Genomic DNA, 23,900 nt, shown 5'->3' on the forward strand with positions numbered 1-23,900 from the left:
GTGGCACATGGGCTTAGTTGCTCTTCAGCATGTGGGATCCTCCCGGACCAGGTCTCAAACCCGTGTCCCCTGCATTGGCAGGGGGAATCTTAACCACTGCGCCACCAGGGAAGTCCCAAGCCTGAAATTTTGAAAATTGGGATTTAAATCAATGAGTGTTTTCCCCGTGGTTTGTAGTCACTACATGCAGTTTAGGCCCCGGCTCTTCACTCGCGCGTCCAGCAGGCAATGCTGTGCGTTCACTAAGTGAACACACCTGCGACGCTCGTGCGCGCACAGCACAGGCCGCTTCAGATTTTCAGCAAACATTCCGCTGTATCCCTGGAATAGCAAAGTGAAATGGAGCGGAGACTCGGGATCTATAGTAACGCTGCTATGAACCCTGATTCTAAGGCAGCGCAAGCTTACACTTTCAGATTTAGTGATTATGATAGAACGATTCATCCCCATGAAAGAACAGACTTTACACAAAGACATGCCAGAGCAAAGCATCTGGGAGAACACTCTTGTTTGGAAACATTACACGGAAAACAAAAAGCTTAACAGTAGACGTTTTTCACCTTGGGGGCTCTAGTCCTCACGGGTTACCGCCACCATCGAACCAAGCGCGCTGGTGCGGGCGAGTGAAGGAGAGGGAGTCCCACGGCAGGACAGAGCGGATGGCCAGGCGCGCGCGGTTGAGCTCCGGCGAGAACCACAGAGCGCGGACCTCCGGCGCCTCCTAGAGCGGCCTCACGCGGGCACGGCCGGCGGCGCACTTCCGCCCGCGCGCGTCGTGTCCCCGTGGACGGCTGGGCCTCGCTGCGGGCCTGCGCCTCCCTCGGCTCTTGCCGCGGGTCTCGGGGAGTGGGTGAGTGGGGCAGGGCGCGCCGGAGGGGGGCGGGCCAGGGTCTGCGCCGCTGAGGCCCCCCACGCGCCCGCCGAGCGGGCTGAGGGCGCGCTTCCTGCGGACTCGCGGGCCGGGACCGGAGCAGAGGACCCAGGCCCGGGAGCGCCGGGGAGCGAGGACGCGCCTTGTCCCCCCCCACCCCCAGACGGGGGCCTCAGTTGCCCGGCGCTCCTGCCGACGCCCACCCCTCCTTTTGCTACACTGATGCTGACTAGGAGGAGAGGCTTGGCTGGCCAACGGTTGGAGACCTGGCTTCTGGCCCTGGCTCGGCCTTGGCCACTCACTCTATCTCGCGGGTCACGCTTTTTTCATCTCTAAAATGGAGGCTGGCAGTATCTGCCCTACCTGCACCACTGGCTGATTGCAGGGTTGGCACTGCCTGCCTAGAAACTCGTTCTGAACCCGGCAGCCTTTAGAATCTTTGGGAAGCCTTCCAAGTGCTGAGGCCCCAGAATCACCAGGTGTTTGTGATATGGAGCCGGGACTGAGAACCACTGGCCCAGAGTGTCAAGTGACAGTACTGCGATCGATCGTGTGCTGTGTTCTCGCCCGGAATGTGCACTTCCTCCAAAGTGGTTCACAGTCATGAGAAAACAAGCGGCTGGGTTTTTTGTTTTTTGTTTTTTGGGTTTTTTTTGTCCAAAAAGACAGGGATCAAAATCTGGTTTGGTCACTTATTTCCTAGTGCTTAGAATGGTGCATGTCACAAAACATGCACCACTGATTAAATAAATTAACTTCTGATTACTTCCGACCTAGTGGAAGAGTTGATTATTTGGCTTGTTTTCCATCTTTTTATTATGGAAACTTTCAAATATATACAAAAATAGAATCATGTACTGAATGTACCAACTCACAGTCAGTTTCATCTGGTACCTTCACCCCCACTGGATTATTTTAAAGTCTAAATGTACCGTTTCATCCATTAAATACTTGTTTATGTCTATAGAACACAGTAACTCCTTAAATATAAAACCATTATCAATCTCATAAGAATTTCATGTTACCATCTATCCAGTGAAAGTTTACATATCCCCTGTTGTCTCTCTTTTTTTCTCCTATTATCTGGTTGTCCAAATCAGGAGTCACACAAGCTTCACATGCTACACTTGGTTGACGGCTCATATCTCTTCATCTCCTTCCTCTTTATTATTGTTTTTCCTTGTATTTCACTTGTTGAAGAAGCCAAGTCATTTGTCCTGTAATGTTTCTTACATACTGAATTTTGCTTTTTCCATCCCTGTGGTGTCCTTTAATAAACTGGTATTTAGATAACAGCCTTTTCCAGATGCAGGTTATACTTTTTGGCAAGAAAACCTAAATTACTGTGTACTTCATGTTACATCGCATCAGGAGTTGGATTAGGTCTTGTCTCTCTTTGTGGTGTCAAGATTGATCACTGGTACAAATTGTATTGCAGGGTGACTAACTAATTGATCAGGGAATTACAGAAGGATGCCAGCTAATAACCACAGAAGGAATGAGAGAATATCAGCTTGGCAACCCCTAATGAAATAATTGATCCTGGAAATGATCATTAGTGGCTGTTAACGTCAGAAAAAGAGAGACAGCCAGACAGCATGTGCTCCTTGATGGAAGTACCCAATAATATCACTTGTCAAGTATTCTTAGACGATGGGTGAGGGATAAAGATGAAACAGGGCTGACCATGAGTTGATAATTGTTTAAGCTCGGTGATGGGTATGTGACAGTGCATTATATTAATCTGTGTTTGAAATTTTTCATAACAAAAGTTTTTTTAAAAAAAGGTTGACCAGTTGACTAGTGAGCTCATGTCAGCCCGATCCATCCATTATAGTTCTCCATTAGCCTTTCACTAAGTGGTTGTCAAAACTGACTGCATGTTGGAATCACAGGGGAAGAATTTTTTTTTTTTAATTCTAAAACACACGTCTCTTGCAGAATTTCCTGTTTAATTGTTCTGGGATGGAGCCCAATCATTGCTATGTTTTAAAAGCTCTCTAGGTGATTCTAATACTCTCATACTCTCCAGGGTTCCGTACCACTGGCTTAGATCTATTATTTGTTACACATGCAAAGCGATTATATTCTATTATACTTTCTGCATTTATTACCTTAAATTTTCAACTTTCTACATTCTGTGTATTCTTCCGCCTCTTGCAAACTGCAATCCAATAAGAAAGCCTCTGCAAATATTATCAGAGGAAGTCCTGATCTTGGAAGTGAAAATGTGGAGTGACACATGGAAAGGACACTAGCAATAACCTGAAGGCTTGTGTGGGGGGTGGAGAGACGTACCACCCACCTGGATATGTAGTTAGAAGAGCATGTTCAGCATTATGACACATTTCTTAAAAATCATCACTATTGGGCTTCCCTGGTGGCGCAGTGGTTGAGAGTCCGCCTGCCGATGCAGGGGACGCGGGTTCGTGCCCCGGTCCGGGAAGATCCCACATGCCGCGGAGCGGCTGGGCCCGTGAGCCATGGCCGCTGAGCCTGTGCCTCCGGAGCCTGTGCTCCGCAGCGGGAGAGGCCACAGCAGTGAGAGGCCCGCGTACCGCAAAAACAAAAACAAAAACAAACCATCAATATTAAGTAAATTAGATATAAAATAAATTAAAATCAAATAAATAAATGAAATGCTGCTTATTGCAACCAAAAACAATTCAAAAATTTAAAAGAGAAGTTAATAATCTCCACTATCACCACCATCATTTTAATCACCCCTGAGATAACCAATATTAGCAATATGGTGTACATTCTTCCTCACCAGACTGTCTTGTATAATGTAGGGGTTTGGGCATTGTTATAAAAATGAGATTATGCCATAACCATCTGTAACTTTTCTCATTGTCATCCCTTCAGGACAAGAGTTACAGACCTGGCTGAACTGTAGAATAAATAGTTCATGATGTGAATATACAATAAAGTGTTCAGTTGTTTCCCTATTGATATATATATATATATATATATATATATATATATGTATATATATATTCATATGGTTTCCAAATTTTAGCCTCCTTAAAAGTAGCACAATAAACATCATTGTACACAGATCCTTTATTTCTGTAAGATCGATTCCCCAAAATGGGATTGCTGGGTTAAAGTATGTTGCTAGGGCTTCCCTGGTGGCGCAGTGGTTGAGAGTCCGCCTGCCGATGCAGGGGACACGGGTTCGTGCCCCTATCCCGGAAGATCCCACATGCCGCGCAGCGGCTGGGCCCGCGAGCCATGGCCGCGGAGCCTGTGTGTCCGGAGCCTGTGCTCCGCAACGGGAGAGGCCACAGCAGTGAGAGGCCCGCGTACAGCAAAAAAAAAAAAAAAAAAAAAAAAAAAATAAAGTATGTTGCTATTAGCAGCATCATTATTATTGGTAATATATATTGCCAGATTACCCTCCCAGAACACAATAGCAATTCATACTAACACCACTAGTAAAATGCAGGTACCCATTTTCCCTTGTCTTGGTTAGCACTGGATAGCATTAATATTTGCCAGCTGATGTGTGGAAAATAATGTCTCTTTTTCTTTAACTTGCATTTCTTCTAACTACTGGGTGACTGAGCACTTTTCATGCTTATTGGCCATTTGGATTTCTACTGTGAATTTCCTGTGTATATTCATTGCTTATTTTTCTATTTTATCAGTTTTTTTGTTTTTATTAATGCATTTACTTGGACCATTTCTTAGGGGCATTAACCCTTTATCATACCGTACAGTTTTCTCCAGGTGTTTTTTTTGGTCCTTTGACTTTAAGAATCTTGATATATGAAAGTTGTTATGTAGTAAAAATGTCGTTTTAAAAAATTTCTGGGTTTCATGTCTTGCCATTAAGGGCTTTCTAATCCCCAAAGTTATATACATATTCTCCTAATTTTTTGAACATATTTTTTTGGACCTTTCACATTTACATTTCTAAACCATATGGAATGTATTTTTATATACAATGCAAAATAAGAATCTTGCTTTACTTTTTGCTGCAGAAGTAGCCAATTATGTCAGTGTTGTTCATTAAAAAAGCCACCCTTTTTATACTTTTGTTGTATATTGATTTCTGTACGTACCTGGGTTTATTTCTGGACTGTCCCTTCTCTGACACCTCTATTTTTGTGCCAATATTGTTCTGTTTTCTTTATGCCTGATTAGTGTAGTAAGTGTTAATATCTAGAAAAGTTAAGTCACTACTCAGTGCTTTGTGTGCTTTTCTTGCCCATTCTCAGACATGTATTTTTTTCTTCCATGTGATCTTTGGGTTGCTTTTGTTCCAAGATAAATCCCACTGGAAATCTGATAGAATTTACATTAAATATATATACATTAATTATGAAAAGATAGACATTTCTGTGATAGTAAATCTTCCTATCAGGGAAGCTAATGTGTATCTCTTTTTGGGTCTTTTAGGGTCTATTCCTTTCCTATTAACTTTCTAGTTATTTTATAAGGCTTATTTTTCTCTTGTGACTGAGGGGTATTTTCCTCATTTTTATTTTTATCTGGTTATTGCTAGGACTGAGAAAAGTTTTTGATAGATTTTTTTCCCTATAGATGATATATTTATCTAGCTCGCTGTCAAATTTTCTTGTTTTAGTAGTTTTTCTTAAACTTATATGTTTGTTTTCTTCCCTGCCATCAATGTGGATGCTCTATAATTGGTTATATTGATATATAAGTTTGAGTTTGTGCTTATTTTATTTGATGCATATCTCCTATCACAGAAGTATATCAGAGATAGATGTGCCCAAAAGTAGGAAAAGGAAAAAAAGATCTCAGGAGTTGGCAGAAATCTACACACTCAACAGGTTATGGCTGATCACTTATAAGATCAGAAGCCCAGGTGCTAACCCCTCATGGACTCTATTATTAGGGGAGTGAGACATTCACTCAGCATTACTGTGTGGTATTAGCATTACTGTAGAGTATTGTAGAGCATTGCTGTGGTTTATGAGGGTTCAGAGAAAGGGCTGCTCACCACGGGCACCAGAGTTATCACTCAGTGAGCATAATTAAATTCCAGCTCTTGCCCAGAATCTCACTAGAGTTGTTTATTTATTAGAAAGACTTTTTAAAAAAATTAATAAGCAGAAAGTACAGAGTTCTTATATACCCACTCCTCCCCCCAATTTCCACTAATATTAACATCTTACATTAGTGTGGTAGTGATGAGCCAATATTGATACATTATTTTTTTAAATATTTATTTATTTGGTTGCACTGGGTCTAAGTTGCGTCAGGCAGGCTCCTTAGTTGCAGCGCCTTAGTGGGCTCCTTAGTTGTGGCATGTGAACTCTTAGTTGCGGCATGCATGTGGGATCTGGTTCCCTGATACATTATTATTAACTAAAGTTTACATTAGGGTTCATTCACTCTTTGTGTTGTATATTCTGTGGGTTTTGACCAATGTACAATGACGTGTGTCTGTCTTTACTGTATCATACAGAATAGTTTTGCTAAAAAATCCCATGTGCTAAATCCCATGTCCTAAAAATCCCGTGTGCTCCACCTATTCATCCCCCTTCCCCCAAACCACTGTCCTTTTTTTTTTAACAACAGAAATTTATTCTTGCACAATTCTAGAGGCTAGACATCTGAAATTAAGGTGTCACCTGGACCTTTGTTATGGATAATAAAGCTACAACATAAGGAATGCTTAAGACAGAAGGTGACATGATAGAGTTGCCCTGGAGCTAGTGTCCTGGTGTCTGAATCCTAGCTCTGCCACTTACTAGCCCTGGGACCCTAGGCAAGTCACTACCTCTCTGTGCCTCAGCCTCCCCATCTCTAAAATGGGGATGATGATATAGTACCCACCTTGTAGAGTCAAACCACTGGGTTTTTACCATTCCCATAGTTTTGCCTTTTCCAGAATGTCATATAGTTGGAATTCAATTATAGTTATTAATTGACTGGGTTTGGCTTTTTTAACATTTATTTTTGTCTGTGTGAGCAGTCATACAAGGTTTGGTAATTTGTGGTTTTTAACGGATTAAGAGTTACTAAAATCTTTCTTCGGATTTCTGTGGAAAACTATCAGAGAACAGGAATCCAAACTATTCTTAATAACCAAAACATAGGTAATAGTTAAAACTCACAAGAACCTGTTTTTGGTGATTTTGAGCAGCGCTGTGTAATAATCCCTAAGGGATATTCTCGTTCCAGGGTGGAAGATGTCTATGGATGTGACATTTCTGGGGACAGGCGCAGCATACCCATCCCCAACCCGGGGTGCCTCTGCTCTGGTCCTTCGGTGTGAAGGCGAGTGCTGGCTCTTTGACTGTGGGGAGGGAACCCAGACGCAGCTTATGAAAAGCCAACTTAAAGCAGGTTAGTGTGCATTCAGCTCTCTCGTTAAGGCTGTCTCTTGTCCTGCTTCATTTTCTTGGCTCTCCTTGGGCCTTTTGCTTAGAAACAGCCCTGACAGTTGCACTCCATTTCAGTGCTGGAGCCCTGGCAATACTTGGAAGGTGCTGGGGTGTCTGGCCATACCCACTGAACTATCTTCCTTCCTTCCTTCCTTCCTTCCTTCCTTCCTTCCTTCCTTCCTTCCTTCTTCCTCCCTTCCTTGCCTCCTTCCCTCCTTCCCTCCTCCCTCCCTCCCTCCCTCCCTTCCTTCCTTATTTATGTATTTACTTTTGATTCTTCCTGTAAATGTTGAGAGCAAGGATTTCTATAGGCTTAGGGCATGGAGGATGGAGTGGGTTACGTCAGACATATTGAATAGACACTGCCCAAGCACAGGAACATACTTATTTCCAGCAGGAGATAGGTAGAAGTATCATGAGAGAATACAAAGGGTGGTAGGTGTTCTGGGGAGTGAAATGTTCTTTTCCACTTGGGGTCATCCTCAGAGAAGGCGACCTGTGAGTTGTTAGAGGAGGGGGAAGGGTGCCCTGGGCTGGGAGAAGAGGGGCGTCCCAGCCATAGGGAACAGAGTGGGCTTAGCACCAGGCAGACTGAAGAGGACAGTGTTCACCAGAGCCTTGGCCCAGAGTCAGGCAGACCAGGGTTCCGGTCCCAGCTGGGTCTCGGCTTATTACCTTAGCAGATCAGCCAGCTTAAGCTTTACTTTCCTCACCTTTAAAATGGGGTTAAAAACTCGGCTTAGAAGGGGTGTTGTGAGAATTGTATATAATAATCGCTTCTCTGTGTGGTTGTCTCCTTCTCATCAGTTCAATCTTAGCTCAAATGCTGTCTTCTCAAAGGCTGGACCTCTGGGGTTAAGTAATTTCTCCTCACCCCAGGCATTCTACTATTTTGTGCTACTTTTATTGACTTCTTAGCATCATCGATATCTAAAATTATGTTATTTAAATAGTTGTTTCTGTGGTCACTGTTTATTTCCCTGTACAATAAACTCAGTGATCACTTACATACCTAGTAGATGCCTAGTAATATCTGTTCAGTTAATGCATGAATAAGATGTTCAGCACTCAGTACAGTGCCTCTCACTTGTTAGGTCCTGATAAATGGTAGTTATTGAAATTCCTACCACTCATCACAGTACCTAGCATTTGATGACTAAAGGAAGTATAGTTCTATCATCCAAGGATTCTTGGTCTAGTGGTGAAAACTGACATGCAGACAGTCATGGTGTAATTTGATAAGTAAGGATAATGGAGGTGTTTTCTAACTACTTTTGAAGCACTAAGGAGGGGGACACTAACTGTACCTGTGTGTTCAGGGAAAGCAACCTAGAGATGGTAACAGTTGAGCTAGGATGTAAGAGATGAATAGAAGTTTCTCTGGGGAGAGAAGTAGGGATGGACCTTCAAGGAACAGACAACAAAGTGAGCAAGAGTGTCTAGGAGAGAAATGACATGTTTGGGGAATATTAAGCTATCCAGAACTTTGAGTACTTGGCTGGATAGATGAGAGATAAGAATGCTTAAGGAAGTAAGTAAGGGCAGACTATGAGGACTCCTGTGGTATTCTAAGGTATCTGGACCTTATTCTATTGGCAACAAGGAATCATTAAAAAATTTTAAGCCGAAAAAAAGAAAAATGTAAGCCGAGCAATGACATGGTCTGATTTGTGTTTTAGGACAGTTTTCCAGTGGCAAATATATTGGGAGAGAGAGATTGGCATCAGGAGACCAGTTCCAAGGCAGTGACATTCACCTGAGAGAGAGAGAAGATGAAGATGTTGAAGCAGGAAGTAGGGATAAGGATGAAGATGAGAGACTCAAAGAGATACTTATAGAGCCAACAGGAGGTGGTGACTGAGTAAATGTCTTGTCTGTGAAGAAGTGAAGAATTATTACAAGTTACAGGTGATGATGTCCCAGACCAAGATTGGGAGTTAGGAAAAGAGCTGTTGGAAGAAGGAACTAATGCACTTGGGACACGTGGCCTTGAGGTGTACACAGTTCAACCCTAATTATATACTGTCTTATGTTGAAACCCTGAGGTCAGAGCAGGTATTATGCTTTACTTCCCTTGGATCACACAGGGGTTCCTTTCATGAGAACATGCCTCCACATGCCAGAGTGGAGGCTGTAATATTTAACAGTTTAGAGAGTAGGGGTTAAGGTGGCAGGGTGATTAAAATAGAAACAAGTAACTGTTGTGTTAAGAGGTTTGGGTGTAGGGTAAGTCTTCACTGTTTATTTAGTACCTGTATCAGTTATCTAATGCTGCATAGCAGATTATAAATTTAGTGGGTTATTTGCATTTATTATCTCATAGTTTCTGTGGGTCAGGGAGTTCGGGCCTGGTTTAGCTGGATTCTCTGCTTCAGGGTCTCACTAGGCTGCAATCCAGGCCTTGGCCAGGTCTGCAGTCTCATCAGAGTCTCCACTAGGGGAAGAATCTGTTTTCAGTGCTCACTCAGGTTGTCGGCAGAATCCTTGTAGTTGTACGACTGAGGCTGCCTGTAGCAACTAGAGGCCTCCTATAGTTCCTCGTCATGGGGGTTTCTGCTTCAGGGTAGCTTGCTCGATTACTGCCAGCAAGGGAGAGAGACTCCAGAGCAAGTCTGCCAGCAAGATGGAGTCTTGTAAATGACATAATCGTATTGCATCCTTGTGCCATATTTTACTGGTTAGGAGTAAGTGCCCAGTCCCACCCACACTCAAGGAGAAGGAATTATAGAAGGATATGAACAGCAGGAGGCAGGGGCCATGGTGGTACCCATGCACCACCTTAACTCTATCTGCCACAATACCTTTCTCTAGTGTTTTATATTTTACAGCTTTTTAATATATTTTTTAAACAATTCACAAAGCTCGAGCTTTTTAAAATAAAAGTTGGGCAAAAAATAATAATAAAATAAAATCTAAGGGAACCTTTAGTTTACAAAATTTTTGTTGACTTAAGAAGAAATTTTCTGGCTTCAGAGAGGAGGGTGATATGGTAATCCCAGAACATTAGCTGAGACACTCTAGCGCTTCAGAAGCCCCTGTCTCAACCTGGAATGCAGCACCCTCAAAACATCTTGGTTTCTCTCAATAACCCAATATGGACCTATCACTGTTGGAGTCATTGAAGCCCTTTTAGCTTATACTACCTCCTGGGGTAATAATGTTTCATGGGTTTCATAAGGAAGTATTTTCTGTTTCTCTAGATACACTTCTTGCAAGTTTCCTTGGTCCTAATATGCAAGCATCTGATGAAAAAGTGTAGGTTTGCCATATCTATTTTTTTCATAATTTTAAAGAGTGAGCTTAGGCCTTTTTTCCCTCAAAAATGATTACAAAAAGTATTATAAAAGTATAATTTTAAAAATGATTATAATAATTATACATGCTCATTGTAAAAGTTCAAACAAAGCAGAAAAATATAAATAAGAAAAGCCTAAATCCCCCTCTCTTTGGTGAATTTTCTATACATGTAGATATGGTAATGGTGTACGTGTATGTGTGTGTGTGTTTGTGTATAATTTTGCATAAATGGAATCGAACTATACTTGGTGTGACCTGCTTTTTTTCAACTGAATATTACGTATGAATGATGTATTGCAGACATTTTCCTACGGCAGTAAATACCACTGCATTATCCCTTAGAGGATGCTTAGTATTCTACTCCTATATGGATGACATTTTCCCTGGTAACTTTCGTGATCTTAAGTGAAAGGGAACTCATGCATTTTTCTTTTTTCATTTGATAGCTTCCTCTTACCTTTGATAATTGTGGTTGCCATTCCTTCTCCCTCTGAAATCAACTTTCTTGAAAAATGAAATGTTTGTCTTCCCTGAAACTGTGATATCTGTGGGAAGTACCTTTTCTTACTTAATTTATCTCACTTGCTTTGAGTTCACAGATTGTTTTGGTGTTCAGTCTTGGCTGTGTTTTGCAGTAGATAGGGAGAGGCCCAGAAAGTCTGATTTGGCAGTTTTGAGGTCAGCATGAGACTCAACAACTGTTGTAGTTCTTTTGTCTCTTGAGTCCTCAGGTCACACTTGGGGGTGTGTTGGCAGCCCAGACAGCAGGAAGGGGGAAAGGAAAGGGTTCCAGAAGTCAAAAAACTGCAAAAGCGAGGACTAAAAAGAGAAAACAAAAAGGAGCATGTTGAGGAAACTTCTAGCGTGCCTCCTGGCGATTTTCAAGGTTCAAGATCAGCCTCTGCCCAGTCTATTCTCTGCCACAGGGCCCTGGCTTGGTGTAGTAACACTGGGAACACTCGCTTGGAGAACACTGTTACCTAGATGTCACAGGACAAATCCCATCACCATAAACTATTCCTGTTCTTTTATGGCATCGATAAACTGTTCCTGTTCTTTTATGGCATCGATAAACTGTTCCTGTTCTTTTATGGTATCAAATGTTTGAAATGGGTGGGCCATGAGCTAGGACTGGAAGCCACTGTTATACTAAAAATGTGTTAATTGTGATTGTTGCTTTTAAAAGGCCTTGTGGTGCATCTGAGAAAAATGTTGATGTGGCATCCTGCCACATACCAGGAGTAAATTCAGTTTACCAATGGCTAAATCAAGTTACAACCTAAGTCACTATGCACTGGAAAAGCCGTTGTATTAGTTCAGATTGAGAGAAAGGGAGGGGCCCACATGCCTTTCCATAGCACCATGGGGGATCTACCCTCTGAACTGCACTCTGCATCTATTGCCCACTTCCTCCCCCTCGGTTCTTCACCCCACTCCCTTTCCACCTCCCTCCTTCTCCCTCCTTCCTTTCCTCTCCCTCCCTCACCCCCCTTCCTTTTTCTCCTTCTTCAGCCTCACCCAGACAAGCAGGCTCTGGCTTGGTTAGTTAATCTCTGTCCAGTGTGGAGTCCTTAAAAGGCAATTTTGAATTCAGGCACTGGTCCAGTCCGTTGGAGCCAGGGGAACATTTTTATGCTGGAAGTACTGTTCATATTTGCTGTTCTCAGAGGGAGCAGTAGGGGGCAGTGTAACTGCCAAATGTTTTTAACACTTGTGGCCTATCTGGTAACTTATGTGAATCATTTTGGTATGCTTTTCCTTTTTTTTTTTTTTTTTTCCAGTAAGAGGATGTGTAGGAAAATACTCTTAAAACTGTAACAATGTGTAATTTGAGGATGTTTTATGAAAAAAAGTTGTATCTTATTAAAACCATCTAGTAAAATAATACCTATCTTTCTTGCTTCTAGAATCATGTAGAAGAATATAAAGAAATAAGTTTATGGTGATAAGTAGAACTTCTAAATTCATTTTATTGCTTTCTATGTAAGTTGTTATGCATGTTTCAAGTAGCTTTGTATGGGTTTTATTTCTGAAAAATTCCCAAATTTACTTCTCTGCCTCAATCAAAAGGGAGAATTACTAAGATCTTCATCACGCATCTTCATGGAGATCATTTCTTTGGCCTTCCTGGCCTCCTCTGCACAATCAGCCTGCAGAGTGGCTCCATGGTCACGAAACAGCCGATTGAAATCTATGGCCCTGCTGGGCTTCGGGACTTTATCTGGCAAACCATGGAACTTTCTCACACGGAGTTGGTCTTCCCTTATGTGGTCCATGAGCTGGTGCCTACAGCGGATCAGTGTCCTACAGAAGAACTGAAAGAATTTGTACACGTGAATAAAGCAGACCACCCTCCCAAAGACGGACAGGGAAGAACTATCCTGTTAGACTCAGAAGAAAACTCATACCTCCTGGTTGATGATGAACAGTTTGTTGTGAAAGCATTTCGCCTCTTTCATCGAATACCCTCCTTTGGATTTTCAGTTGTGGAGAAGAAACGCCCAGGTAAACTCAATGCACAGAAACTGAAAGATCTTGGTAAGTGTTTTTTTTCCTTTCTCGTCAGTCGAGTTGTTGTTAACCAGAGCAGTTAGAAGTGTCATAGAAACCTTCTTTTCTTGTCTCCCAGGCCAAAAACTGACATTTTCTCTACTTACTTCCTTTGCCCAAAGTTTGTTTATTAAGGGAAATTCTTGGGGCCAAAATATGCTATACAGAGCAAAAACCAAGTATCTATTTGAATTCTCTCTTCAGCTCCCTAGATGCACATTCTTGATCTGTCTTATCTTCAGCTTTTACTATCTTGGTTGGTGGAGTGGACCTGTTGTCTCAGGTCTAGGCTTTTATTTTTTCATGTCATCTTTTTTTTTTTTTTTTTTATGCAGTACGCGGGCCTCTCACTGTTGTGGCCTCTCCCACTGTGAGCACAGGCTCCAGACGCGCAGGCTCAGTGGCCATGGCTCACGGGCCCAGCCGCTCCGCGGCATGTGGGATCTTCCCGGACCGGGGCACGAACCCGCGTCCTCTGCATTGGCAGGTGGACTCTCAACCACTGTGCCACCAGGGAAGCCCTCATGTCATCTTTTTGAAATATGTTTTCAATGACATCTTTGGCCAGAGACTTTTTGCCATAGTTCTTAACCTTGCAACTCCGACCAACTGCTTTCTGGGTTTTCCTTCTTTATTGACTTTGCCTAGTCAATCAACCTTGATTAAGTTAATTTGGTGTTTAGAACACTGCCTTAACCAGTTTTATATACCTGGGTTCATCACGCTTGGAAGCAAGCATCCAGAGATTGGCTTGGGGCCCATCAAAGGCTTCATACGTCCTCCGTGCTAGGCCATCATGTGTGAGAGTTCTTCAGCGCCTCTCCCAAAGCAGTGTCCAGGTACATCATTCCTCCAGCATACCACCTTCCTTGGCATGGCTACAACAGAGCCTGTGAAAACATGGTGATGGTGCTGTTTTTTTGTGTGTCTTTTCTTTACTTATGCAATGTCTTTCTGTCCCAACTAAAACAAAATGCTAAGTAATGAGGAAAAGTGCCTTAGGCCAAAGGTATTTTTATTATCTAAAAACCTGTGAAAATACTGTTGTATTGGGAAACTTTAAACATGATCTGTGTTGGAATTAGTGAACACATTCTGTTTGTTTGTATGTGTTGCCCAGAGTGATGATCAGGTGTTATTCTCGATTAATATGAGATTTAAGCCTAGTTTGGTAAACATGGAACTGCCCCTATCTACAAAGAAGATTGATTATTTATAACTGCCTGAAATTCTGCTTGATCTTGTGATCCAGACAATCCCCTCTAACAGTTTTTTTTTATTATGTTAGTTTGTTGGTACCTTGTCATTTAAATGGGCTCTTTAATTTTACCCAAAGATGAGCTTATTAAATACGGCACTCTCAAATAATGTTATTCCCATGCACAGCAGAGAATCAAGGCTGTTATCTTGACTGTAATAAGGTTTTAGTGGGACTTAAGAGCTTAAAACTCATCTGACACGTGTGCTTGGAAATGTTTTAAGTACTCGGGCATTGCTAATATCAATAGCCAACAGTGAACTTTTAAAAATGTATAAATATTCCAGTTTTCCACAAGTAATAAAATATTTATAACAATCATGAAAAGAATTGGATGCCTTTTCCATTTGCTATTTGCTGTGCTGTTGAAACAGACTCCCTTAACAAGTCATAAATGCCATTCCCATGACATGATGTTATCTGCCTCTGTCGTTAGGTGTTCCGCCAGGTCCTGCCTATGGGAAGCTGAAAAATGGAATTTCTGTTGTTTTGGAAAACGGAGTTACAATTTCTCCCCAAGATGTCTTAAAGAAGCCTATTGTTGGAAGAAAAATCTGCATTTTGGGTGACTGTTCTGGGGTTGTGGATGATGGAGGAGTGAAGCTGTGCTTTGAAGCAGACCTGTTGATCCATGAAGCAACCCTGGATGACACCCAGATGGACAAAGCAAAAGAACACGGCCACAGCACGCCACACACGGCAGCAGCATTTGCAAAGCTGTGCCAAGCCAAGAGGCTCGTTCTGACTCACTTCAGTCAGAGGTACAAACCAGTTGCCTTGGCCAGAGAAGGAGAAACAGATGGGATCGTAGAGCTTAAAAAGCAAGCTGAATCAGTGTTAGATCTCCAAGAAGTGACTCTAGCAGAAGATTTTATGGTGATTGGCATTCCAATCAAGAAATGAAGCCAGCGTTCCTGAATGCGTTCCGGTGTGTCTGTGAATATGTTACTGAACCAACAGTCAAATTTGTTGTTGTTGTTTTTGTCGTCGTTTTGGTCTAAAATTATCTGGGTCCTAACAATCCTAACAAGGATGGAGCTGCGTTGCTGAACTAACTCAGCACTGAGAAGGGAGCAAGCTTTGTGATAATAGATCACTTTAAAAAGAGTAAAGCCAGAATCCTTCTTCAAGTCCACGCTTGACAAAACGATCGACTATTCAGGTGCACATGTTTCGTGGCTGCCGCCTCGGAGGGTGGCCGGTACGCCACGCAATCCTGGGCGTAGCTTCTGCCCGGCTTTATTGCTGTGGTTGGCAAAGCAGTAGCAGGGCTTGGCCCTCCTGGCTAAAAATGGTATTTTGGCAGTTTGTGTTGAATCTGTTCGTGTTATTAACAGAATAGAGAGAAATGTAATGAGACATTGGATATGAAGGATTGAAGCTGGCACGTTAAGTCTTGAATTCTTTGCTTGAATACTGAGTGCAGAGTCAGGCTAGGTGTTTATCCTCCAATTAATATTTTATTGAACTTTCCAGTTTGCTTTAAACCTGTGGTTCTCAGTTGGAGGTGATACTCTCCCTTAGATGGAGTTTTGAAATTGTGGGGATGTCTCTTGTCAAAACTAGCGGGGGTTACTACTGGTATTTAGTCAGTAGGGGCCAGGATGCTAGATCCTACCAAGTTTGGTCAGTCCTAAACAGTGAAGAATTATCTCATCCCAAGATGCATATTGCAGGCCTGTTGAGATACACAGCAAGTTAAAACTTAAACTCCCACTGTGAATATACTTTATAAAAATTAGTGACATACTGAGTTGAACTACGAGGTAAGTCAAATCCTACAACAAATCCTAAAAAGTTAGCTAAGTGAATATGTTGGAATTGGAACATCTTATCAAATATTATTTGTCATAAATGAGCTATGAGCTGGAGCTTATGAATCTGGAGGTTAAAAAATGATACCTGTCCAACTTGCGTTTACGCTTTCCAATAAATAATTCTTTGAGCACAATTTTAGTAAATGTTCTTTCTAGAATAGCTTTTCTTCCTGAGTTGCCTTCCACCTCCCTTCTGTCTTTCATGGGGTATCTCTGACTCATTTTCCCACAGTATTTCTCAAAATGTGTTAATGGAAAGGTAGTCTCAAGTACTGATTCAGTCAAAAGGATTCCCTAATCAAATCAGTTTGGGAAACCCTGTATGCTATGTGTCCCTCTGGCAGAGTTCTAGTTCCCATCGGTACATTAAAAACAGCACTGCTTCAGGGATCACCAGCCAGTCTTTGGTGCCAGAAGGACCTGATTTCAGAGTCCCATTCTTTACCTCATGATGGTGTGCTCTGGAGCAGATTACTTACTCTCTGAGCTTTAGCTTGCTCATCTCTAAAAATGGGAAAAATAGGAATAAGACAGTGAAAAATTATCACTGAAAAATAAGAGGGAAAAAATTAAATAAGACAGTGTATAAAAGGAGCATAGCACATTGCTTCAAGGCATAAAGTCCTGAAGTACAGAGGCCTGTCAACTCTATTGAACCCCTTTCTGAGTCATATTTCTCCGTATACTATCTACTAACATCTCAAGAACCTAAGAGTTTATTGTACACTTACTCAGAAATCCTGTCATGGTGAATACTGTTAAATTCCTTTCGGTCCTGGGGCTTTTCTAGTAAAAATTGACTCCTGGATGGGTCTGGAATCCCTAGAGTAGTGATAATCAAGATGGGTCTAGTTACTCAGTATCTCAGTCATTCTGAAGCAGTCTCCAGAATGGTCTGATTCAGCCCTACTCTAGGCTCCCGGCCTGCCAAAGTACCAAAGTTGACCAGACTTAAAGTGTATCTTGATTTCTGAACTCAATTCAAACAAGCATTTATTAGATACCAACAGTGTGCCAAAACCTGTACAAGAGGGAATGGCTACTACTAGTACCTCTAATGCCTGGAGCTCTTGTGGGTAAAGATTATATCTTAGTCACCTCTGCATTCTTGGAAATACCCACCCGTAGTATGCACTCAGAAATATTTACTGAATGAAATGAGGCCTTGATGTCATGAATGCACAGAATTTATGACCTAAAGTTTAGAACCTGTGCCTAGCCCATTTTATTACTGTATTTGTCCAAAAATTTTAGCTGCCTGATTGGTGGTACCCCATTCACTGTGTTGGGAGTACATAAATGAATATAAGACAGAATTTCAGGCTCACTGTCTAAGTGCTAAAGACTGATAGGTAGACCAAAGTAAATATGCAGTTCCTTCAAGTGTTTCTGATTTTATAGCGTACCACTCAATTTTGCTGTTCCTGAGCATTCCTTGAGAGCTGACTTGAGCTCTAGCCCTTAGAATCAGGCTCTATTGATAAGTGTGGGCTAAGCCCTCAGAGAACATGGGAATGTGGACGAATTGATACGTTGCATTAAGTGTAGGGTATCAGTTCATGGTGAGAGTTCTTTCTTGGACTCTCTTCCGGCCTAGAATTTGTTCTTAATGGTAGAACACATTCTAAGAATTTGTGGAGCTAGAATTAAGAGTGAATCTTAAATTGGATTTCCTAGAGCTTGTAATTTGTTCATGGTTAATGTGACTCCAGATGGGATTAGAATATGTGGTGTTCCCCAAATTTGTTTGATCACTGAATCCTCTTTTGCCAAGGAGCATCTTGAAACACTGAGAAATGCTGTTTCTTAATACTCTGAAAAGTATTATATTTATAATTTTTACCTGGACAATTGATTGAAGTAATAAGTTCCATATCTACACCGAGTATAGTATTTTCTTTGTCTTAAACTGACTTTCCAATTGTCAGGAATTCATAGGTTCTTGCTTATTTTAAATAAATATGCACTTTGTTTCTCTAAAGGTACTTAGACTTGCCCAAATACACCCCAAATCATCTCTGTTTTCAAATACCCATGCCTCATTAATATACTTTTAATAAACTTTTAAACATAAAAGCAGCATATGCTCAGTAGTTAACTTTTTTTAAAGATTCAAGAAAAGAAGATGATTACTCATAATTCCACCATCCAGAGAGCTACCGCTTTGGTCCAGTGATCCTCAAACTGATATGTAAGTCAGTATAACTCAAGGGAGTACATAGGTGGACAAGGGTGCATAGGTAGCCAGAGATCCTTGGGCTCTGATTCCAAAGACTCTGATTCAGTAGGTCTGGGGTGGAACCCAAGAATCTGCATTTTTAAAAAACCACCCCCAGGTGATTCTGAAGTATATGAGTGGTAGAACACATGAGGAGAAAAAGCTGTCTTTATTTATGCACTTTGAAAAATTGAGGTGTGTATAAATATTTTATGTATATTTAAACATGCTTATAGATCTATGTATATTACACACATGCATATTTGTACATGTAGGTTGACCTCAACTGTTTTTTCTCACTTAACATGAACATTTCCTCACAGTATTAACTGTTCTTTGAAAGCATGAATTTAATGATTTTATATTATTCCATTCTATAGAGGTAATATAATTTATCTGTTTTCCTACTTTTGGGGCATTGAGATTGTTTTCCATTATTATAAATAATACTATCATGAATATTCTTGGGCATAAATCTTTGTATCTCTGAGTATTTCCTTAGGATTGATTTCTCTGAAGGTCAAAACATCTGACTTACTGTTTTGGACTCTGGGTAAGAATCTCCCACTTGTTTTCTAGCTCAAACCGCAGCAGCATGAAGAGAGGCCTGTTTCACTACTCCATTGACAGATGATATTGAATGTCATCAATTAATGACTTTTTTAACACTTCTCTTGCAAGACATTTGTCTTATAAAGATTATTTTTGCCTTCTAGTGAAAATAACTTTATTATGTCTTTCAACCACCACATATAATTCAACTGTGATTTCCTTGAATATTCTTATGCCACCTTAAAATCTGACCGTTCTTTCTTAAAGGGGTAAAAATCCTTCCTGCTTCACATATGTTCATGACAGATGTAAGAGTGAAGGTAACTTTTGTCTTCACAAAGATGTAAATTTATGGTGAAATGTATTGATTCTGTCCTTACTGACCGATGGATTTTTTAGGTACTGAATGAGTCAAGAGTATTTTTTTTTTTTTATATGGGGAGAATAAAAAGGAAACGCTGGTGATGTTCACTCTTTGGCAGGATAAGAATAGAGTTTAAGGGGGGGTGCGGTGGGACATGGGGTAAGATTGAGAAATTCTTTTCTTCCATAGTACGAAGTAAAAACTAAAGAGTACTCTAACCGTATTATGTTTTTTTAAAAGGGGCAGGTGGCAGTAAGTACCGGGTGAATAAGAGTGGAGGATCCTTAGCGGAAGGTGCAAGGGATGTGGGGAGGGACAGGCAGAGGCCTGTTTTATATAAGCCTAAGAGCCCTAGTACTATTTGGTATTTGGAACTACTTATGTGTGTAAGTGTGTGTCATTTAGTTTAAAAATTACATTAAAACACATAAACATAGATAAGACCCTGCTCCAAATAATTATTTCCGTTGGTGTCTCCAGATGGGTGCCCCAGGCAGCTAACAGTTCCTTTCAAGACATTTTAACATTCCAATCCACTCTCCATACCACAGAGAGATTTTTTTTCAAAATGCAGATCTGAGCCTAGCGCGCAGATTTTAACGTTCTTGCCTTGCCCTCCCCTCCAAGCTAAGCTTACTGCACGGCGCCACTCGTTTGTGCAGCCCTAGCCACGTGGGCCTTTAGTCCTTTGTCAGAGGCTCCTGTTGTTGCACAGTCTTGGCATGGACGGCTCCCTGGGCCTGGACCCTGCTCCCTCAGCCTGGAGCGCTCTTCCTCCTCTCCCCAAGTTAACCCTTGCTGGGCCTTCTGCTCACGGCTCTGCAGTCGCATGCTCCTGGAAGCCTTCCCAGACTTCCCCACTAGGTCGCGTGTGACTCTCAACAGTACCGGCACCCCACATTCCTGTTGCCTGTCACTTCATATTTTCATTTTGTTCCTGTGAATATCCAGTTGATGTTTCTCTTTCGCACTAGCACTGTGAGCTTCACAAGAGCAGAACTGTGTCTGATTTTGTTTCCCTTTGTGCCCCAGAGCCTAGCTCAGCCCCTGGAACAAATTAGGCATTCAGTAAGTAGTGGTGACTGGTTCAATTTTCCTTGCCATCCTGTTACTCTATAAGATGCAATACCTTGTTCTCCTAGGGATTTTTCCTGATTAATATTAAAAGCAAAAATCCCTACCCTTAATCTCTGAACTAAAAATAGAGAGGAAGGGCTTCCCTGGTGGCTCAGTGGTTGAGAGTCTGCCTGCCGATGCAGGGGACACAAGTTCGTGCCCCGGTCCGGGAAGATGCCGCAGAGCGGCTGGGCCCGTGAGCCATGGCCGCTAAGCCTGTGCATCCAAGAGCCTGTGCTCTGCAACGGGAGAGGCCACAGCAGTGAGAGGCCCGCGTACCGCAAAAATAATAAATAAATAAATAAATAAATAAAAATAGGAAGAGAATGGTTGCCTATGACCTTAAAATGAGGCAAATCTTTATAAATACTAATTCTAAAGCTTTAGCTTGGTGTCCTAAGATACGCAGACAGATAACCTAGAGTCAGGGAAAGGGCTGGAAAAAGGAGTTTCCCTGCCCGAGAAAGTGGGATGTTGGCCTTCGCTCTGCATAGGAAACTCAGATCAAAGGTATAAAGAATGAGGGGAGAAGGCCAGCCCCATGCGGGAGTCTGGAGCCCCATGCAGGGTAGGGAAAGGGTGGAAGAACCTTAAGAACACAGGTCTGATGTTCAATTTTATGGTGGCTGCGTTACTTGAAAGTAAGTCCCTCCATTTCCTGCAGACTTTCTTTGAAGTCTGCTGGACACGTAGGATTTGGGGATCTCTCCTCAACACTTCACACCACCAAACTAGAACACGTTCTGAATTCCATGACTGGGTTGACCTGGGTGGGAAAAGGACAGCAGGAGTGAAAGAATGAGACAATCCCAAACTAACACGGTTCAGAAGCAGCAGAGTCAGAGGTGTGACCGCCAGAACCTTCTCCCAGGAATTTTCAGAAGATGGTAAGGAGGGCACTGACCTTTACATAACCCATGGAATGGGGAGGTAATAGAGGGTTGAGCCAATTTCACGTATACCTTAAAGGACAGGGTAACTCTAGCTGACACCTGGACGCAGATATTTAGGTGCCCTTGACAGACATTTTTTTTTTGCGGTACACGGGCCTCTCACTGTCGTGGCCTCTCCCGTTGCGGAGCACAGGCTCCGGACGCGCAGGCTCAGCGGCCATGGCTCACGGGCCCAGCTGCTCTGCGGCATGTGGGATCTTCCCGGACCGGGGCACGAACCCGTGTCCCCTGCATTGGCAGGAGGACTCTCAACCACTGCGCCACCAGGGAAGCCCGACAGACATATTTTTAAGGATTAAAAAGCTGTCATATCGAGGATAAGGAAGTTGAAGGGGGTGCCTAAGTTTATCCAAAGTAAAGAATATTTCTGCTCCTAAATAAAGCTAGCTGAGAAACACTGTTGCTCTGATGTCAGCATGCTAATCATATTCAGCAGACACAGCAGGTACAAAGATTAAATTCGCCCACAAAAAAGTAAAAGGGGAAAGGTGAAGGATCAAGTTGCCCAGCTATATAAATCCCCCTGTAACTGCCAGAAACTATTCAGGCATACTCAGGTAGAGCTAAGCAACACTGAGTTCAGTGTCACGAAATGTAACCAAGGCTATTTTGTCTAGGTTGTTCTCATTGTTGTGGCTTCCAGATCATAGGCTTGTCTGAATGACACCATATCTCCATCAAACATCCTGGACTGGAGTTGACCTTGTAGACATATCCATGTCTGGGGCATCTGGGGCAGCAATCCAAGTGTTGCTCTTAACTGGCTTACAAAGGGTCTTGCGTGGAACACATCTTCACACAGCTAGTAGCTACTGGAATGTGATCGATTTTCTCCCCCATACACCTACACTGAAAGGTAGTATAGCCTACTGCAAGTGGTCTTCAAACTAGGGTATCTGTACCCCTGGAGATATGCAAAAACTTTTCTAAGGGTATACAGGCATGCTTTCATATGAAATATTTCCTAAAATCAATCTTTCTGAGAACTAGCATAGGCAAAGTGTCTTACTGGGTCAATTGTACAATGTTCCAAGATACCAAAGAAGGAGATAATTGAATTATTGGTATTGGGGTGAAAACATGAATGACTGGGTAACAAATTCTTTTCAAGTTGGGTAGTTTCCAGTGTGTTGCTTTGAATAAAACTGAAGGAGATCTAACCAAGTTCAGATCAAGGAGTAGCTCATCTGTCCAATGATAGATTTTAATTGCTTTATTGAGATATAATTCACATACCATACAATTCAGTGGGTTTTCATATATTCATGGGGTCATGCAACTATCACCACTATCAATTTTAGAACCTTTCAGTTATCCCCAAAAGAAACTCTGTACCCTTTGGTAGTCACTCTCACTTTCTTCCCAAACCCCATGGCCCTAGGCTACTTTGTACCACTAATCTACTTTTACCTACTAATCTACTTTCTGTCTCAATAGATTTGTCTATTCTGGACATTTCATACAAGTTGAATCGTATAATATGTGGTCCTTTGTGACTGGCTTTTTTCACTTAGCTTAATGTTCTCAAGACGTAATCCATGTTGTAGCTTATATCACTACTTCATCCTTTTTATGGCCAAATAATATTTTATTGTGTAGACATACCACATTTTATTTATCCATTCATCAGTTGATCCAATGATAGATTATTAAAAGTATTTTTTACAATATACTTATATCAGGAATGCAAAATGAGACATGGCTACAGATCTTTTAATAAGTTAAAAGAAGATGATATAAATAACTTTAATTTTAAAGTAAATTACTAAAACAGCTTCCTTAAAAAACACCATTTGCTAGAACTGACACAAGAAAAAATATAGGACTATTCACTTTTCCATTTATTAAGGAAACTGAATTTGTGATTAAACCCTTCTTATAAAAAAACAAAACTCCAGGCCCAGATGGTTTCGCTAGTGAATCATTCTAAACACTTAAGGAAGAAACATACCTTTCTTCCACAGACACTTGCAGGAAACAGAAAAAGAGGGAACGTTTCCTAACTCATTTTCTAAGGTCAGGATAACCTTGATGCCACAACCTAAGGACATCAAAAGACAGGAAAATTACAGGCTAATTTCTCTCACAAAAACTCTTAAGAAAATAATTAGCTAATTGAATCCAGGGACATGTAAAAAGAATAAGACATTTGACAAAGGGAGTTTATTTAAGAATGGCAGTTTTGTTTAACATTTGAAAATCAACATTATTCACCACATTAACAAAAACTACTGGGCATATACCCATAATTCAAAAAGACACATGCACCCCAATGTTCACTGCAGCACTGTTTACAATAGCCAGAACGTGGAAGCAACCTAAATGTCCATTGACAGGCATGGATAAAGAAGATGTGGTGCATATATACAATGGAATATTACTCAGACATAAAAAGGAACGAAACTGGGTCATTTGTAGAGGTGTAGATGGACCTAGACACTCTCATACAGAGTGAAGTAAGTCAGAAAGAGAAAAACAAATATTGTATATTAACGCATATATGTGGAATCTAGAAAAATGGTACAGATGAACCTATTTGCAG

At 41.6% G+C, this 23,900-nt stretch overlaps 1 protein-coding gene across 2 annotated transcripts; it reads left to right on the forward strand.

The window, feature by feature from the left end:
- Positions 1-717: 717 nt before the first annotated feature.
- On the forward strand, positions 718-20,034 carry ELAC1 (elaC ribonuclease Z 1). 2 transcript variants are annotated; one of them, XM_081253069.1, is made up of 4 exons: positions 718-850; positions 7,014-7,195; positions 12,601-13,068; positions 14,775-20,034. In XM_081253069.1, exons 2-4 carry the CDS (start codon positions 7,039-7,041, stop codon positions 15,239-15,241), a joined length of 1,092 nt encoding a protein of 363 aa, XP_081109195.1. In that variant the 5' UTR covers positions 718-850; positions 7,014-7,038; the 3' UTR covers positions 15,242-20,034. The 2 variants fall into 2 exon arrangements, with proteins under 2 accessions (XP_081109195.1, XP_081109194.1); XM_081253068.1 differs by having other exon boundaries at positions 7,031-7,195.
- The last annotated feature ends 3,866 nt before the right edge of the window (positions 20,035-23,900 follow it).

The sequence above is a fragment of the Mesoplodon bidens genome (genome assembly GCF_964165515.1).
Source record: "Mesoplodon bidens genome assembly, chromosome: 13".
Taxonomy (NCBI): domain Eukaryota; kingdom Metazoa; phylum Chordata; class Mammalia; order Artiodactyla; family Ziphiidae; genus Mesoplodon; species Mesoplodon bidens.